At 36.5% G+C, this 20,518-nt stretch overlaps 2 protein-coding genes and 1 pseudogene across 2 annotated transcripts; all 3 read left to right on the top strand.

The window, feature by feature from the left end:
* The first annotated feature begins 74 nt into the window (after nt 1-74).
* Nucleotides 75-4,468, top strand: LOC116289253 (membrane progestin receptor gamma). The gene is made up of 2 exons (XM_089029786.1): nt 75-165; nt 1,080-4,468. The coding sequence occupies exon 2, from the start codon at nt 1,156-1,158 to the stop codon at nt 2,239-2,241; it is 1,086 nt and encodes a 361-aa protein (XP_088885912.1). The 5' UTR covers nt 75-165; nt 1,080-1,155; the 3' UTR covers nt 2,242-4,468.
* A 1,484-nt stretch (nt 4,469-5,952) lies between these two features.
* Nucleotides 5,953-8,656, top strand: LOC148911467 (uncharacterized protein KIAA1958-like; annotated as a pseudogene).
* A 6,810-nt stretch (nt 8,657-15,466) lies between these two features.
* On the top strand, nt 15,467-18,471 carry LOC116289252 (galanin receptor type 1). The gene is made up of 2 exons (XM_031696146.2): nt 15,467-16,020; nt 16,136-18,471. Exon 2 carries the CDS (start codon nt 16,148-16,150, stop codon nt 17,282-17,284), a length of 1,137 nt encoding a protein of 378 aa, XP_031552006.1. The 5' UTR covers nt 15,467-16,020; nt 16,136-16,147; the 3' UTR covers nt 17,285-18,471.
* Nucleotides 18,472-20,518: the final 2,047 nt, after the last annotated feature.

The raw sequence follows: 20,518 nt of genomic DNA on the forward strand, positions 1-20,518 counted from the left end.
CAAATTTCAACGACTTCCGGATTCTAGTAGTATACACTGGACAGCATGATTGCGGGCACACATCAAATCATTTACAAAAAAAATGTATGGTTTGACATCGATGAACTGAAGCCGAAAATACTCAAGAATATTGCACTTCTGAGCCTCTAATTACTGATTAGGACGGTAAGTGATACTCATTAGGTTCAATTTTGCTGTCTTTTTTATTAAAAATGCTTGGACTTTTTATTTTTTCTACATTTCTAGTCGTAGAAAAGATTTCAGTTGAGGCAGACCTCGCCCATAAGAGTGCTCGTTTTCATGACATGAAACACGAAAATAAATATTTTTCTTCGAAACAATTAAACGATTATTGTAGTTTTTTTGGAATTTGAGAGGAAATAAGCAGTATTTTCAATCGAATGTGTTGACTTTCGAGGTTTTGAAAGGACTACCTCCACTTTTACCTAGTAAAATTACTTGCCACTTTGTTAAAAGTTTGAGGGGAGGGGTGGGGAGGGTGTAGTTATCGTTGGAGGTAAGAATTAGAAAAATAGGAGTAGCCGTTAAAGGAATCCTTTACTGCCACCCATATAGCTTATTTGGTAAGAGCATCTGTCTGTTGTGTGAGAGGTTGTGGTTCAAAGTCATCTTCTATAAACCAAGTTCATTCATTGGTTCATTCATTCATCTATCCATTCATTTATTCATTCATTCATTCATCCATTCATTCATCCATCCATTCATCCATCTATCCATTCATTAATTCATTTATTTATCCATCCATTCATCATTCATCCATTCATCCATTTATTCATCCATCCATCCATCCATCCATCCATCCATCCATCCATTCATTTATTTATTCATTCATTCATTCACTTTGTTACTCACTTGTTCATGACCATCCATCAAACCAGACTCACTTAGAGTAATCTTTAATAAAATTATGAAAGCCAAAATAAACAAAGTTTAAATTGAGGTTCAAAATTATGAAAAATCATTGATAATTTAAAAAAAATAAAAACTTAAACAGATTATAAATGATAATATTATCTTTTCATACCTTTTCTTCCTTTTTTTTTTTTTTTGATAATCAGGAAAACTCAAGACCATTTTAAACTTCTGTAGTCTACATTTAAATCTATAATTTTAACAACTAACCTGTAGTCCAAAATGGCCAGGAAAATGTTGAGAAAAAAGCCCGAGACCACTATTCAGAAAAAGGAACAGACAGATCATTACCAGGAGAATCATAGAGTGCAGCCAAATGCCTATGATCAAGAAGGTGGTTACAAGTTGTACGGATATAAGGATGTCCAGATTCCAAGACTAATGCGAGTACCTTTTGTTGAGACCAAGTACAGATTTCCTGGACTAACAGCTGATCAGTGTGTGTGGAGTCTGTTTGAACCACACAATGAGGCTGTTAATATTTGGACGCACCTCATTGGTCTTGTGTTCTTTCTTGTTTATGTTTCCAGGTCAATTAAAACCATCAGTTTCTTTGATGAGCCCCTAACACACCCATTACTTGGTATGATTGTAGGGTCAACAGCGATGTTAGTTACTAGCGTGTGTGCTCACTTGTTTAACGCCATGTCACCCTACGCATATCACATTTGTTATTTCTTTGATTATGCTGGGATCAGTTTTGCTACATTCACATTTTCACAAGCTCTGTTCTTTTATTCTCGACCTCTTGGCACATCGTGGACACTGTTTAACTCTCCAGAAACATATCTCTCTCTTTCTCTTCTAAATTCCCTAGTCTGTACTTTTACTTGCTGCACTGTGCTTATCAAGAGGCCGTGGTTTCACATCTTTGTACGCTCTAGTGCTTATCTCTCTCTGGCAACCTTCACTGTTCTCCCATGCCTTGGACGTCTTGTGCTGTGTGCTCTTCATCCAAGTAGCGACTGTGTAATGGACTCTGCACCTCATTTCAAACTAGTAGCTATCTTCTTCATCTCAGCAGGAATAATCTATGTATTCAGAATTCCTGAGTGCTTGATTCCTAAGATCTTTGACTTCTTAGGCCACAGCCATAATATCTTCCATGCTTTGTCTGCTTTCGGAACTGTTCAATTTTTCATAGCCATTTATGATGAGATGTCCCAAAGAAGAGGAGAGCTGTTGTCCAGACCATTGGCTTGGACAGAGTTGTCTGTTTTGTTTTGTGTGCTGGCTGGAGTACTGAATTTCGGTTTGGTGTTGTGGTTCAGTCAAAAATTGTACTCTAGGCAATCAAAGCGGCATTAACAAACTGAACCCACATGTCAACTAACAGAAATTTCTTCCCAGTCTGTCATAAGCCGACTAGAGTACTGACATACAGCCCTGTAGAACATTGACAATCTCCTAAGATTATAGTTTTTCAGAGCGCATTTGTGTTTAAAGCTTTCACAGTTATTGTTGCATAAAACGCTGTTGTTCAATAGCCTGAGATATGAATGAATGAAACCTTTATTTAAAAATAAATAAAGCCTGGGGAGTCCCTTCAGAACTAATAAAAGGTCTGCTATCAATGCTTCGCTTGTCACACACAAAGGTTTCAGTATGAGGCTACGTGCTAAATGCTCTGTCATTTGTGACAGGCGGTAAGAATAAATTTAATTGAGCATGTAACCTCATACTGAAAACTTTGTGTGTGACAAGTGAAGCATATCTCAGAAGTGGGCTATTTTTTGATAGAACAGATTTTGATCTCTCCCCCTTTCTTGTTATCCCTCTTTCTTGTTATCCCTCTAGTTAATGCCCCCTTTGTCATAAGCCCTCTGAAAAACCCTAACAAATTGTATGTGCCACTTAGTGCTCATAACTGGGATTCTTTCAGTTTGGGCATAATTTTTTCCCATTTCAGACCATGTGTCATTATCTTGATTTTCTCGATTTTTGTGGCGATTTTTGCTGCGATTTTTTTGGGATTTTGTCCATAATAAATAATGGTAAAAAATTTACTTGTAAAGTTTTTTTCAGGATACCAAGATTTTCCTAGACGAATGTATCTTTTGAAGGATGAGACAAATGAATTCATATTTCCGAAAATTGCCACAAAAATCGCAGCAAAAATCGCCGCAACAATCGCCAGATAAACAGGGATAAGATTCTTTGTATGAGTTGTATCCATATTCATGTGTCTTCTCATGTGCAACCTTTAAACAAAGAAATGATACTCTACTAGGAATAACACATGGTATGAAATGGGGAAACATGCTTGAGGTAAAGAGGTATGTAAAACACAGTCCAATTTAAGATACTACTAAATATTAAATTATTTGAAGCACTTCTATAATTTGTAATACACTTAACATATTTTAAGATATTTTTGTAAAACAAGACTTCATGTACATGTATTGAAGTATAAGGCATAATCCTAAATTAATATTAGCTAATAATCACTAATAATTTAAATGAGATGAATAAATCTAAACGTTCACCGCAGGAATAGACCCCATCACAGTTCCCTGCGCCGTCTTGAAAGGTAGCTGTGCTTTTGCATCGAAGCGAGATGAACAGTGACCTTGCAATGAAAGAGACGTGAATAATTGTCCAAGGTGTTAAAAAAAGGTCTCTATCATTGCAAGCTCACCGTTCGTCTTGCTTTGATGCAAAGGCACGGCTACCTTTCAAGATGGCGCAGGGAACTGTGAAGGGGACTATTCCAGGATATGAACAGTATAAAGCCATTCATCCTAATCATGTTGTTTGATTACAGCCATTCTCGATCACAACCGTTGCTCTAGCGATTGCTTATGTCAAGATGAAGAAGCTTTTGGTGGACGATCAAAGCGTTTCCATGACATTCTATAGGCACGTGCCCTTATAGCTTTGTATTTACGGACAATGTTATGGAAATGCCTTGTGATTGACATCTACCAAAACCTTCTTCGTTGTGACCGAAACAATCCCTTGAGGGCGGGTGTGATTGAGAATAGCTGTATTATGGTGCATTTTTATTATAGTGTTTCTTTCTATTTGTTTTGAGTTATTTATCTCATATTATTTCTTATATATTTATTGTTTCAGTTTAATCAATTAATAATTCAAGTGTATAAATAAATTCCCTGAAATTTTATGGAAAACCAAATTCAATAATAATTCAATTAATTAATTAATTAATCCCATATAGCGGGTAACTATCCAATTATTTTATTAATTGGACAGGTCTTGTTGATATGGGATTAATTAGGCAGCTATATAATTAATAGGTAATGGGATTTCAAGCTCCCCAATCAAAATAATAATAAGACTTGAAAAATTCCTCTGACTACCAAATTGGACTTGGCCTACGGCCTCATTCAATTTTGTCAGTCTTCGGAATTTTCCTTGTCCAATTATTTCTTAATTGGACAGCATGGAGTCCTATTACATATACTAATTAATAATTTATTATGAATTTTTGTAAACTAAGAATACATATTTAATTTGCCATTGTGACCTTGAGTGAACTTGACATGATAAATGTATTAAATTTGCTGAAGAGAAACCTAAAGATGATACATTTACCACATTGGTTCAAACGACATCAGGGATTGGCTGTAGGCTCTCTGTAGGCTGTAGAATGAAAGCTATACATTCTGACTTTGGGTAGTGGAGCCAATCAGAAATCAGCAGAAAATAATTGCCTTTCAACATATCTTTTTATTTCCGCGAGAAAACATGACGATCGCTATCTAGTTGCTTACACACAACACCGGGGTCAAATTACAACTCCTCGTGTAGTCTAGGTTTCTGATTGGCTCTACCACCTAAAGTTGGAATGTATTGTTTACATTCTACATTTTAATTGGTTCTCTTGTCTAACTGTCTAAGTGACCCCGGGTACAGTAGTTGCACTGTAAACATACCAAGTCACAGGGAAGCAAGCCACTGGGTTGACAAGTGCAACTTTACTCCGCATAAGCAGACTTGTTCTATGTTTGCTTCCGATCAAAATAAAAATTAGAAATCAGAAACATATTTTTATTTTTATCCAATCTCGTACCCAGAGCACTTATTTCTTACTGCGCATGCTCGACGAAATAATTGGGCTCTGGAAAACTCCAAACCGGAAGACCCAGATTCTGGGTTTCTCGCACATGCGCATTATAACAGACTAGGTAAATTCAAAATGGCGGACGATGTTCAACGAGCATGTGAATTTGCGCTTGGAAAATTAGGTTTTGAAGATGGTTTTCAGTTAAATTAACTCCGAAAATATCTATTGGATGGACATCAATATAATTTCCATTACAAAACCGGCAAAACTTTGAAAAATCCGGCCCTAAAGGCTTTTTTGGTGTACTTAATTCGAGACTCCATCTTGTTTACTTTCACTAGTACTGTAAGTTTTACTTCCGGTATCTTCCTTTGTTCTCGAGAACCAATCACAGCACAGGAAATATTGGAGTTTTCCAGAGCCCAATTATTTCGTCGAGCATGCGCAGTAAGAAATAAGGGCTCTGGGTACGAGATTGATTTTTATCCCAAATAAGTCTTTTAACGCATGCGCTCTTATACCGGACGTCCATGAAATCCTGGTCTCAAAAAATAGATTATGTCAGAGACCTTGTCCTTCGCCGCAGGCCAGAAGAAACGCAGGTTCTGGGTACGAGAATGTTACTTAAAGTAAAACGGCTTTGTATCGTAATACGCATGAGGAGAATATTATTTGGAGGTAGTTGATATTTGCAGTTATCTCGACCAATTAAAACGATGGGAAAAAAGGATTTGAATGACAGCTGCGTTCTTTGTTCGAGTTGTATTCATTTTCATGTACACCTAATTCAAAATACGTTGTCGTCGCCAAAGGCGATAGGCGATAGGTCATTCCAAGATGGAAATGGCTTCCTTGAATGCAAAGAACATCAAATCAGTCTCAGCACTAAGGTCCATACTCTTGACGAGAATAAGAAGAAGAAACACAAGTCATTCCAGCTATTCTTGGATCTTGCAATGACATACAGCCAATTCAAAAAATTTTGTCGTCGACCAACTCAAGCCTACGCGCCTGGACCGAAAGGAACTCTGGGTAGTAATCATTGAAGCCGAGTTGACTCCATAATTTTATCTGACTAGTTATGCCTTGTTTACAGCATAAACCTTCGTAAGCGAGCGGGAAGTGTTGAAGGAGACGTTTTTTAAATGCCTTCATATATTCGAAATTGTGAACTGAATCATAAGTACTTTGTTTTTGTTTCCTTAACCCCAAAGACATGCATTTGATGGATTGTTTCTTGCCTTTATTATCTTATAGCTGGCACAATTTATTCAGAACGAATATTTAAACCGCTTCAGTGATTTTTACCCATATTCCTTTCGGTCCAGTCGCGTAGGCTTGAGCCGGTCGACGACAACGTTTTTTGAATTGACTGTATATCTTATCGCTTTTCGCCTATCGACTATTGCCTATCGCCTTTAATGGCGATGACAACGTTTTTTGAATTAGGTGTATATTAATTCTCGTTTGCGAAATTACTTTACTCCATCAGATCAATCGGCTAAGATGGCTTTCCACATACTTCTATCATCCGCACCAGTCCCTTTCAAAGCGAGTATAAATACGAGTGCCCCCATCGGTCACTCTCACTCTTCACACCAGTAGCCGCTTCTCACGGCCAGCAAGTGTCGCCAGGGATTTTGTGCATTCTCATCTTGCCCCTTTCACCGTCGTCGCGCGCACGACGATCGTGTTCGGTTTACCCGCCATGTTTTACCCACCCTATATTTCCTTTTCCTTCATGTCACCGAATGCGGTCGTCGTTCACTCCCACTCTTAGTTAGACGAGTGTGAAAGGGACTGATGCAAATAAGTATTGATAAGGATATAAACAAACTCAGTCATAAGGGAGCCTATGAGTTTCTCATACAAATAATTCAAAACAGGAATCTATCCTGAGGGTATCGTTTGGTGTACAAACCACATGCATTATTATACATTTTACTAAGTACCTCAATTCTGATTGGTCGAGAGCCCTCAGCTAATCCCTGATATCGTGTGAACTCGACATGATAAATGTATTATCTGTAGGTTTTCCTACAGATAATACATTTATCATGTCAAGTTCATTCAAGGTCACGCTGTGGTAGCTTTGCCAAGGGCATTGAGATCTATCCATCGAGATGGCATCCTCATGCTTTGCTTCGCTTTCCGAAGAAGAAATAAATAATCTCTTAGAAGAAAAAGATTCAAAAAATACGAAAAGGTCGACAAAAGGGAGCGTAAAAGTCTTCAGCGAATACCTAAAGGAGAAAAAACTTCAAGAACCAAAGGAGAAGAAATCGTTAGCCGAAATGTTGAAGTCATTTTACGCAGAAGCAAGAAAAAGCAACGGCGATTTATATTCCAAAAGCTCTCTCCACAGCTTAAGGTTTGGACTCAATAGACACTTCAAAAATACCCAAGGAACTGACATCATAAACGATCCAGAATTTGGTGAGGCAAATAAAGTTTTTCTAGCACAGTGTGTTGATCTTAAAAAACAAGGACTCGGCAAAATTCAACACAAACCTCCAATCCTCGAAAATGATCTTAAAAAACTCTATGAGTGTGGAGTTTTTGGCTTACAAGACCCAAGAACACTGCAAAACAAAGTATTTTTGAGATAATGCTGTTTTTCTGCCGCCGTGGTCGTCAAAACCTCAGAGAGTTAAAAATTTCAGACTTCTCATTCAGCGTAGACGACAAAGGATCTCGATATGTGTATAAAGCTGGCGACGAGCTGACAAAAAACAGGAGAGAGGACGACGACGGTTTAGAAGGAGGAATTATGTATGAAAAACCCGGACCGAACTGTCCTGTTGCCTCGTTAGAACTTTATATTAAACACTTAAATCCAAAGAACCAGTTTTTGTTCCAAAGACCGAAGAAAACGCAAGAATTGGTGTTGACGAGATTTGTTATGACAACATGGTAGTTGGTGAACGGATGCTTGGAGAGAAAATGAAGGTTATCTCTCAAGAAGCAAAACTTTCAAAGCTGTATACCAATCACTCTATTAGAGCTACATCTCTAACCATCCTGGATAGGGCTGGTTTTGAAGCACGCCACATAATGTCGGTAAGTGGTCATAAAAGCGAGAGCAGCCTGGGGAGCTACTGTCAAACAGACATAAACACAAAAAGAAGAATGTCAGAAACCATCACTGCTGCATCACTTGGAACTGACTCTACGAGTGTAGATACTAGCATAGCTGTAAGTAGCGAAACTCTTAACTTATCGCCTACATTTACTCTTTCACAAGAAGAATTTTTGATGGGAGAATTTAGTGTTAGCAACTCCCACTCAGAAATTTCAAAAAACTATAATTTTGTGAATTGTAACGTCACTTTCAATAGCTAGAGCTAAAGTTGTTTTTTCCTTAGCTTCCTTTTTACGAGAATGTCATTTCTTGTTTACTTCTGATACTTTAATAAGATTTTTAAGGCCATTCACTTTGGCATCTGAATTATTATAGGTTTCATTCACTCCGGCGACATTTTTGTTGTTGTCGTATCCTTTAGGCTTACATAACTTATAAATTTCTCAGTTTACATAACGTTTTTATTCAGAATTTGTATTTATCTTCAGTATTATGTACAAAAACAATTATTTAAGAAATCTTTATTAACTTATTTTCATATATTTTGTGAAGAATTATTGAAATATTTTCAAATAAAAATTTTGCGTTTTTCACGCGACATCATGGCGTTCATATTTCATGTCTCTATAATTTAATGTTTATGTTAATGTTTTTCCAGTATACAAAATGTATAATAAAGCAATTATTGAATTCGGTTATCGCATGATATCGTAAATTATCAAAACCTCGGCTGTGTTATCTGCCTCAGCCTTCGGCTTCGGCAGATAACACAGACTCGGTCTTGATAATTTACGATATCATGCTCAACCTCATCCAATAATTGCTTATTAACTGTAGAAACACCAACAAATTACGGGAAAAGCATTTTACTAAACCTTGTTTTGTTGAATATCGAAAACAACGCAGTTAATGTTCACACTGAGGAGATAGTTAAATGCGTTCTTAGATCGAGACATTTTTTTATATTTTTAACGATAGCATGTTTTACTTATAAATTTATTTATAAAAAAAACTGCTATAAATCTCGCATTCTGATTGGTTGTGAGCGCGCACTTTCAGCTGCGTCATTCCTATCTAAGATAACGGTTATTTTAATTTGTTTTTTATGAAAGAAATTAAAAACTTGCATGCTGTGCTGTTTGAAGTTAAAAGCACTTGGATATTGGCAGAACACTCGAGAAGTGTCAAGAAGAAGAACTCTGCTACGCGTCGTGGTTCTGCTAACACTTCTCTCGTGTTCTGCCAACCCCCGGGTGTTTTATAACTGCACGCAGCCAAGCGCGCGTTTTCTATTTCTTCAATAAATGAGGAAGTTGGATGGGGTTCGGCATTAGTGGATGCACTTGGAATCACATGTGAAAAGAGTCGGTGCGAACGAACGAACGAACAAACAAACAAACAAACAAAAAGTAAGCAAGGAAAGAAAAGGAAGGAAGGAAGAAAAGGAAAGGAAAGGAAAGGAAAGAAAGAAAGAAGGAAGCAAGGAAAGAAAGAAGAAAGGAAACAAGAAAGGAAGCAAACAACAAACCAACAAATTTAAAAAATATTTGGGACTAAGCATGAAAGATACCTATCACGCAAACGGAAACCTGAAAGAAGAGAAATTGAGAGTGACGAACTACTGTCCTCCGATTCAAACATTCGGGAACTATTATATGGTTATATCGGTGTTATCATCGCAGTTTGATTGATGTTTAAGGATTTATTATTAGACCGCAATTGAGTGTGCTTTTAAAATAGCTCTAAATCGTATATCCAAAAAAACAAAAACAAACAAAAAACAAAAAAAAAAAAACGAGTATAAAACAAAACTGTCAGATGAAGTCTAAAAAAGGCCTCAAATGAAATTTCCAAATTAATAATAATATTTTTTGTGACGTTGATAATCGTTGTTTATATTCGCCTCGTGTTTTTAATTAAAAAACCGAAGACTCGAAAATGATACGTTAGGGCAAGGTAAAATAAGGCAAGATAACGTAATGTTTGAGAAATATATAAATTAGGAAAAGGTGGAAGAGAAAAGAAAGGAAGAGAAAGGAAATTGAATAAATAAAGAAGTAAAAAAAGTTCTAATAAGTATTAGTTTTGAAAAAATGCCAAGGAAAGATGGAAGGACATTAAAAGAAAAACAAGTTACAGTATTATAAAACAGGCAAGGAAAAGTACTGATAAAACAAAAGAAAAGAATTGTTCTAATAAGTAGTAGTTTTGAAAAAGTAGTAGTCCTAATAAGTAGTAGTTTTGAAAAAGTGCCAAGGAAAGATGGAAGGGTATTAAAAGAAAAACAAGTTACAGTATTATAAAACAGGCAAGGAAAAGTACTGATAAAACAAAAGAAAAGAAATGTAGAGCGGAATTAAAGGAAAAGTACAGATAATATCCTCGTGTATTTTAATACATTATTATTATTTCAATACGTTTTTTATCAAAATATTTTTTATTCGTTAATACATATGGGAAACTCTAAAACCTTCAGGTTCATAAGCAGTGCTCGCAGTTATATAGAGGATATTACAAGGTGTAGAAAAGATCTCTCACAAATGAGCGCAGCGAACGAGTGAGAGATTTTCAACACGAGAAGATAAATTTCGTATCTCCAAGCGCCCATGTAATATTCTGTTTATTATATGATTATCAATGAAGTATGTTTTGGCTTTTTCAAACAATTCTTTCCGTGTATTTTTGAATAGCCATCGCAATGGTGTTATTTTCACACGTGAAAATAACATGTTATTTTCACGTGTGAAGATAACAATTTTTCGAAATAGAGAAAAATAGATATTTCATTGGTAATTATAAAATAAAAATATTTCTCTCTCTTAAGACAAATGACGTACATTTTTCCCTAAGCTTTAATGATACTTTAATTCCAAAAATTACATCAATTATTCAGTGCGTTGCATTGTTTTTCTTCTCTTGGTTTTAACAGACAGCATACATGTCTAAAAATAAATATATATTATTTCAAATGGAGCGTCCAATATATAATCATCCAATGACGAATTGTTGGCTAATGGAAAACTCTGTTAGTGTCTACATAAATTATTGCTGTATGTTGAGAAAAAACACGCCCGTTCTTTGCGTGGAAGCCCAAACATATTTAATTGCATGCTGATATTAAACGTATTGTATTGTTCAAATTGAATTTTTAGTGCAATTTTTTTTACATAATTTTTTCCGTTATATGTGCGGGGATAAAACCTCTCGCCATTGCCACAGTTAGTGACGATTATTGTTTCTACCAATAGGAATCTACGATAGTACCTATCGTCCAATCAAAATCGTCTTTTGGATTCCGACTTAAAACTTCAATGTACTTCAAGTTGAATGGCTTTCGTATCTAAACGTTTTGATTGGCTTAATAGGTACTTGGATTGTTTGGTTGAACTCCGGGTTTGTATGTCAAGTCAGTGTGGGGTTGGAGATGTTCCAGATTTTCAACTAGTTTCCTTGACAAAACATCTTTCGCCTCGAATCTTTATTGATCATCTTCAGTGCTTTGCCGCTTTCTCTTAATTTCTCGTGTCAAAATCCATTTCCTAAATCAAAATCTGAGATAGATTCTGAGATAGATTAGCTGTAGCCGTCGGAATAAAATGCGATGTTGTCTCAAAGTAGAGACAACTTGAAGAAGTAAGTCGTGCATTAATCGTGCTGGCGGGCGTGCAACGGAAAAATATATCAAGGTACTATTCAAGATTCTAAGGTAAGAATAAATTCAATTTTTTTCATAGTTGAAAAAAGGATTGGTTCTTTTATCATCCATGATCTTTTTAAAATGTCAGTGACGATTTACCGCGATCAAGATGTACAAATGTATACAAGTTGCTGAGAAACTCATTTACAGTGGGGTTTTTTTTTTGTTGTTGTTGTTGTTGTTTGTTTTTTTTTTTTGCTTTCTTTTTTCGTAAATTGTACATTACTGTATTTAAGAATATTCATACGCGAAAACAAAAACAAACAAAAAAAGACGGTAAAATAATGATTATTATTATCATAAATACCAAATAATTTATTACTCTTTCTTCCCGACTCAATCCTAACTTAATTGTGCGGTGTTTTTAGTTGAAAACCTTTCCTTCTTTGGTTTTTCTCCCGGGTTCGCCGGTTTACGATTTTTACCTCCGCAAAAATCAACTTCATTTTACTGGATGAAGAGCCTCTCTGTGTTAACGCCACTTCTGCATTTGTTTAATTGTTGTTGTTTTTTTTGTTTTGTTTTTTGTTTTCGTTGATTTTATTTAGCGTTACATGTACGTTATTAGCATTTCTTCCAGTATTTTCATCTCCAAATTCAAAATCAATTATCTTTTGGTCCATTTAAATTTTATCCATTTTTTTTCTACATAACCGATCGGTCATTTGACTTGCACGGCTAGACAACTAGCTTAGCTCATTTCTAATAAAGAGTTATTACGCCTGTCAGTAGTGCGTTTCCGAGACCGGGCGGGAATTGCAGTCGACAAATAGGGCATAGATTGTCGGTTTTTGCTTTTAAATACGCTTTACAATTCATAGTTTAACTCTCAAATAGGATTGTCAATCTTGAACGGGATACACTTATTTCAATAAAGTTAGTCACCTGAAAAGCTACAAAGCTGAGACCGACAAGGATTATAAGTAGATACATTTTACATGTTTCAACAGCGTGATAACTGTTGATGGACTTGAGATCTTCTACCAGTTACAAGTTCACCTCCTCTGAGCATCCTCAACTGCTACAGTTTGTGTCAAAAGCTTTGTACTTGTTGGATATAAAATATTTCCCCATGATTCTCAGCGATCACAGCTTTCTAGGTTTTTGGTGACTAACTTTATTGAAATATATAAGTATATATACGTTTTGTTTTTTTAATTTAGCATCTTCTATTAGTATTAACGTCTACCATTTTTATTTGACATTTTCTTTAAATAAATAATCGGTTAAAAGCTGTAACATGTCCTTTAGAACGGATCAAAACCAATCTAGTAAAGTTAGTTTAGTTGAATAACATATAAAGATTATTAACTATGTTAACTTTAATTTAGTTTGTGTACAGGAAAAAGTAAATAACTGTTCAAATGGTGTTATAATTAAAATTAAGTGTCGGTATTGTGGTTCTAAGAAATTTATTGATGCAAATAATCGGACGTTGATGTTAGCCTGTGAACAAGGCTAAGCAAAAGAACTTGCAACCAATTCAAAAGCCTCTTCCCAAAACGTAAACCTATTAAATACAAGAACCAATAGTCACACTTCCCTAGCTGCTTCATCTTGAAAGGTAGCTGTGCCTTTGCGTCGAAGCGAGACGAATGATGAGCTAGCAATGATAGAACTGGCATGTGAATACTTGTCCAAGGTGTTAAAAAAAGCCATATTATCGCAATAAGCTCACCGTTCGTCTCGTGATGCAAAGACACGGCTATTTTTCAAGATGACGCCTGGAACTGTGAAGGGGACTATTGTAAGAATTTTTAAGGTGTAACATTCCCAGGGGCTGTCTATTAGTAAATTAAACAACTATGAGAAAACGAATTGAAGTATCTTTAGGTGATAATGGCTACCTTTTGTTTAGGCTTTTCAGTAGATACAAGCACCTGCATAAACTTACCGTATCGCACTTGGACTGATGTTAAAAAGATCTAGCTAGATGATCGATTGATGGCGAAATAGTTAAAATAATACCCATCCATTTCTAGTATAATAAATAGCGCTTCTCCATGTTGTAATTCAAGGCAAAAGTTTTTAAAAAAGTATATATATTTATACAAAAAGAGATTTATCATTGGCTGCAATAGGTAAGACATGTTTGTTTAGCCTGGTTTTGGCTTCTAAAATAATAAAAAAATCTTACTAACAATCATCAACCGTTACACCGTCCTTCTCAAAGAGTGGTTATAATCAATTGCCATGACTTGAGCTGCATTTTTTCACGCGAAAAGTATTTTTCCATTTGAGCACTGAGAAAGACCGCTTGTCTTTTTCTTAGTATTACCTTTTCTTGCTAATGAAAAATGCAACGATCACAGCTATCAAAACATATCATTTGAGTAATACTAAAGATATATATTCCTAAGAGGTTTTAAATGGGAAAACCTTAAGCCCAATAAGAAATTTTCTTAAGGCGAACCTCTGTTAATTACCGACTACTTTCTCTTGTTACAAAAACAGCTCAACTAAAATGCAATATAATGCTCAGCCTCATCCAATAATTGTATATTAAGTGTCGCCCTTTTATAAAATTGACCACCTCTGTAAAGCGACCAGTGCGACTTTGATCGTACACTGGTAACTAAAATGGTCGTCCTTAACAATAATTCTTTGGAAATGTTTTCTCATTTTGGGTAATAATGTAGTACTCGTTCCCTTGAGATATATTTCTTTCTTTTTCCAGTCTTTATCACTCATGAATTATCAGAGATCTATAGTTCCAATGCGGGCTGAATATTTAGCTTATTTTTCTTCTGGACAAAAATTGCACCATTCTCTGTCTCACTCTTTCTTTCTCTCTCTCTCTCTCTCTTTCCTTATTTTTTTCTTGTCTATTTATCAGTAAAATCTCTTCTTTTTTTTTTTTTGTCTTCCTTCCTTTTCTTTTCCTTCGCGTTTCAATTCAAGTATTGTTCAATATTATTGTTCGAAAAAATATTTAAATATGACAATTTATGAAAATATTATTTTTCAAACACAGCTGTCATTACCGATAGCATAGTCAATGCTGATCAATATATCAGCAACTGTTATTTAGGAGTTTAATTTCGAATGAGAAATGATACCCATGGTCAAGGTTTTCTACCTGAGCCATTAATTAATTTACTAAACTACCTAAAACTGAACCAATGTATCTTTTGTCTTTGAGGATCAAATTCGTTTTAAAATAAAGTCTTTAGTACTTTACTTTAGCATCCAAGCCTCACATCATTCCTAGATCTTATATCTAACATGACCAAAGTGAATTCGAATTGAGTGTCATTTCACAGTGAAATTGTCGGCCTTGAGTAAACGAGCGATGACGTTCTGCCTTGTATTAAAGTAAGTATAGTTAAAATCTTTCTCGTTCCATTATTTGTTTTTCTTCATTCTTTTTTTCGCCAAAAGCAAATTGTCACCTAAAACGTCAATTCAAATTGATAGCCTTGTCTACTTTCATAATTAGATTTTCAATAGTTCAACGACTTTATTTATTTATTTTGGGAATATGTTTTAACGGAAATATAAGTTGCCCATGGGTCTAAAATTCTAGGATTCGTTATCTTTATCAATATATCTTTATCAAAATAAGGTTACTCCTTCAGTACATCATAAATACAAAGACTATTACTTCTGGCTTTGAGGTCATATAAAAGTTTGAAACCGGTCTAACGAGCTCCGAAATCTCGGAAAACCAATAATATGAAATTTAAAAAAATACCTTTAACAAAGGATATCGTTTAAAAGGTGAGTTTCATAGCCGATCAGACGCACCGATTGAGATGGCAATAAATTTCACCTGCTTGCAGAGGTACAAATAAAGAATGGGGGCGGGAGGTCTGGCTGATGTAAGTGCAATACAGAAGTAATCAATTCAAGTCGAAATTCTTGGCAAGCTTCTAATAACATTTATGTATATGCTGGCTCAATTCAAGAGGTACCCCAAATTTGGCTTTATTATGTTCACCACTTTCCATACATTTGTTCACTGACCAAACATAAAGCCATTAATCGAAGCTGTGAGGTTCAAATCTTAATCGAATCTTTTGAAATTATCGTGCAGGTTCTTTTCAATGCTTTGTGCGTCATGACCAGTGAGCCGATGGATCTAGAAGGTGGTGGATATTCCTTGAAAAGTAGGAAGGACATTACCAGGATAAAGCGGTGAAAACTTGCTCAAAGATCTAGAGATCGAAGGTTTTAGATCCGGAATTCGAATATTCATTTGACGAAAGCGGACCAGGATTTGAATCTTTTAGTAGCACAAAGTTCATCATTTTGACTCCAAGTTTCCTCCCCCTGAACACGGTCAATATCAAGCTAGTTCAAATATACAAGACGTTTGTTTGTTTGTCGTCTGATTCTGTCCATTTAATTTTCACCCAAATCTCGAAACTAAACATATCGTTCTTTTCATTTCCAGATTGTAGTCAACATGGACGAATTAGCAAGGATAGGTCTTCTCGCTTCTTTCTCTTTGGTAATAACCATGGGTTTAATTGGAAACTCTTTAGTTATCTTAATCATCGCAAGAAATAAATTCCTGAGACGAACCAAGCCGATTAACATTGTTCTCCTGAACCTTGCGATCGCAGATTCAACTGTACTCATATTCCTTGCTCCAAGGCATATATTTTTTGGTTTGATCGACCCGCATCCTACTGGAACTGCAGGCGATATGCTTTGCAAGTTTATTACGGGAGGGAACATCGCATGGATAGGTGCTATCACCTCGATCTGCTCACTCCTGATCATCGCGGCAGAGAGGTACTATGCTGTTTGCTTGCCTCATCAGTATTCCAGGAAATTTTCTCGTCAACTTGTGCGCAACTTATCGTTCATTGCGTGGTTTTACGGATTTGTTTTCTGTTTACCACTTTTTTTCGTGGTTCGATACAACAAACAGATCAACTTTTGCTTCGAAGATTGGGGATCGAAAACTGTTTCGCAAGGCTATGCAGTACTTTGGGTGTTCACCGCCGGGGTAATCCCTGCATTTATAATGATTTATTTTTATTCTAATGTTATCTTTGATCTTTGGATCAAGAAAGGAGAAGCGAGACAAGGAAAACTCATGATTCGTCAAGTCAGGCAGAAAACACGTAAACGAGTCAGCAAAGCTCTTTTCGTCATCAGTTTTCTGTACTGCGCAAGTTGGTTTCCACCTCTGACCAATTACATTCTTGTTTACTTTGAAACTAGTCATGGATTTAGTAATGTCGCTTATCTTGCGTCCGTCGTCATGGTAGCCTTTAACTCGTCTGTTAATCCGGTAATTTACGCTTTTTACAGCGGGCTTTTTAGAAAACACTTGAAGAATTTAATCATCCAAGTTTTAGTGCCGAGAAAAATTAATGCACTCAGTGACCAAGCGCAACCAGCTTCGGCTACAAATGGATTGACTGCTAATTATAACGTTAACGATGTCCACGCTATACCTACGGTGAAGACCTTGAAGTTCTCAGATATACTTATTGCAGAGAACAGCCAGTTTAAAGATGATATTCAGAAAAATGACGAGAATAATATGAATGATCGAAGCACTCCTGTGGGGTTGATGCCTCTGCATTGATTAAATTGATCATTATGAAACCTCCTTGAATTTAATTCACGTTTTCAAGGGCACTTAAAGCTCTTGAATTTTACGATTTTAGCAAAACTCCTTGAAAACTCCTTGAATTTTTGCTTTGATCATTACTTGCATGGTTCTGAAATAGATTTAGTCAGAAATATCGGAAAATCTTAAAATCAGCCATGTGCAACCACCGTGTAAAACCTTGGCATAGTTAGCTGAACATACTCCTTGAAAATTCATTTTTGGGTCCTTGTATACTCCTTGAATAGTCCTTGAATTTTAAGTCGTTACCTCAGCACGAACGGCCCTGTTGAAATATAACGCGCGCGTGTTTATATCAGAGGACAGAGACACGCTCGTGCAAAAGCAAGCTTTGAATCCTAAGCTTGCTTCTCTCTTGCTCTACAGCTGCCCAGCGTGACACGAGTGAAAAACGCCTGCGCATGCTCTGAATCCGTATGCTAATTGGTCAAAACATATTTAAATTTGACTTTCAATTATGGCTAATAAATTGGACTTCATTAATTGCCAAAACTTAGTGTCCATGTTTGAAACTTAAAGCTTATTATTTCATATTGTGTTTGTTAATACAGTATCTTGGTCTGACAAAAGAATACTCTCGAACTTTTTTGTGTACTTTGAGAAAACAACATTTATTTTCTCACTCAAACTCTTCAAAATTCTTAGAAAACGTGCTGAAGTGCACGCATGCGCAAACATTTTTCTCTAGTGTCTCCCAGAGTGTTTATAACACAGTAGAGAGACACGCGCGCGCGTTTTACATAAGTAACGAAAACCTTAGCTGTGGTGCGAGGATGTGTGTCTGTAAAAATGTGCGCACAGTGCAGCCTGGACAAATCAAATGATACAGCAGCTGCACGCATATATGCTGAATGTTAAATTTGCATGGTAGGAGTAAAATCAAGATGTATAATTTTACAGTGTTTTGTCAACGCGCATTTCATCGCGTGAACGCGCTCTGTGAATGGCAGGAAGCGCTCAGTCAATGACATGCCACTTCCTTTTTAGCTGCGCATGCAATTGCTCATCTAAAACGCATCAAGCGCATCATTAAACTCGAAAAACGCAAAGTCCATCGCCAGCTGCGGTCTAATTGTGCTACAAATCTAGTAACTCCCCAGATAAAGGTTTTACATTAAAAATAAAAGAATAAAGTAAATAAAGATGGCAACAAGCTGAATCCTTTTCTCTGTTGTAGTAGATGGGCAAAAAGAAATTAAGGGTGCCTGTGTAGTACGTAGTGGCCTCCTTCGCAAACATTCTTAGTGACTGTCACGCAACGCTAACGTTTCCCTTCGCACGAAGGCAGGGGGACGTTGTGTGACAGTCACTAGGAACGTCTGAGGAGGCTAGTGTAGCAGGGGATTCAAGGTCCATTCCTGGACTGGGCATTAAAAGTAGAGTTAGAGGGTCTTGATTCCAGGGAATTTTCTCTGCGTTCTCTAGTTTTTCTCCCTCAGCCAAACCCAACACCCAAAACAGGTAAGGGAATCTGGTAAGGGTTCCTAAATCAGGTGAAGGGATATACTCTTAAATCAGGTGAAGGGATACTCTTAAATCAGGTGAAGGGATATACTCTTAAATCAGGTAAAGGGATACTCCTAAATCAGGTGAAGGGATACTCCTAAATCAGGTGAAGGGATATACTCTTAAATCAGGTAAAGGGATACTCCTAAATCAGGTGAAGGGATACTCCTAAATCAGGTGAAGGGATACTCTTAAATCAGGTGAAGGGATACTCCTAAATCAGGTGAAGGGATACTCCTAAATCAGGTGAAGGGATACTCTTAAATCAGGTGAAGGGATACTCCTAAATCAGGTGAAGGGATATACTCTTAAATCAGGTGAAGGGATACTCTTAAATCAGGTGAAGGGATACTCCTAAATCAGGTGAAGGGATACTCCTAAATCAGGTGAAGGGATACTCTTAAATCAGGTGAAGGGATACTCCTAAATCAGGTGAAGGGATACTCCTAAATCAGGTGAAGGGATACTCTTAAATCAGGTGAAGGGATACTCCTAAATCAGGTGAAGGGATATACTCTTAAATCAGGTGAAGGGATACTCTTAAATCAGGTGAAGGGATACTCCTAAATCAGGTGAAGGGATATACTCTTAAATCAGGTAAAGGGATACTCCTAAATCAGGTGAATGGATACTCCTAAATCAGGTGAAGGGATACTCCTAAATCAGGTAAAGGGATACTCCTAAATCAGGTGAAGGGATACTCCTAAATCAGGTAAGTGATACTCCTAAATCAGGTAAATGGATACTCCTAAATCGGGTGAAGGGATACTCCTAAATCAGGTGAAGGGATACTCCTAAATCAGGTGAATGGATACTCCTAAATCAGGTGAAGGGATACTCCTAAATCAGGTGAAGGGATACTCCTAAATCAGGTGATACTCCCTCCTAAGCAGTTGCTGGAAGTTAAGCGAGATGCTATAAATAAGAAACGAGTTGCTGATTAGACAAGTCAGTTGCTGCACTATGGCAAAAAATGTGTTTGACGTTTTTGTCGTTATTCGACACAGGATACAAATTAATGATTCGATTCGTGATACTTTGCTAATGATCACAGACTGCCGGTACTGAACGGATTAAGTGCCCTGCAGTTATTTATTTATTTATTTATTTATTTCGGATTAAAATCGAGTGAAAGTTATGAAAACATATTACAATTTTTTTTAGTAAGCATCACTCTCAGGTCACCCATCCAGGTACTAACTTCGCTGAACCGGACTTGACTTAGTGTCATGAAATGGAAGCCTAAGTTTTTACCACTGGACCACGGTTCCAGGCGAATCAGCATAACAATAGCCGTGAAAACAATACACCGAATAGACTAGACTTTTTGATATTATATTTTCAACCGATTCCGTGCGTGGCAGAGATGCAAGGGATTAGCCGATATGGTCTGGGGGCCGGCTGGTCTCTCCCCTGATGCTTCGGCTAGAACATTTTCTTGCGTAATTCGTACACCCAAGGGCAGAAGGATTTAATCGCCGTCAGGTCCGAAGTCCATACGACGCCTCAGCTCTGCGGATGTCTCGGGGGTATGGCAAACTAGAATCGATTTTTTTTTTAAATTTCTGTCGGTTGGTACGAAGCCTATCGTATCCAGATAAGGTTTTAATTTTTTTTTTTTTTTTAAATTTGGAAACAAATTTTTAAACGACTTTTTGATTTTTTCTAATTTTGGACTGTTCG

Source organism: Actinia tenebrosa, unplaced genomic scaffold, assembly GCF_029948245.1.
Source record: "Actinia tenebrosa isolate PJP-AT-01 unplaced genomic scaffold, QUT_ActTen_1.0 PGA_scaffold14__42_contigs__length_11649687, whole genome shotgun sequence".
Taxonomy (NCBI): Eukaryota; Metazoa; Cnidaria; class Anthozoa; order Actiniaria; family Actiniidae; genus Actinia; species Actinia tenebrosa.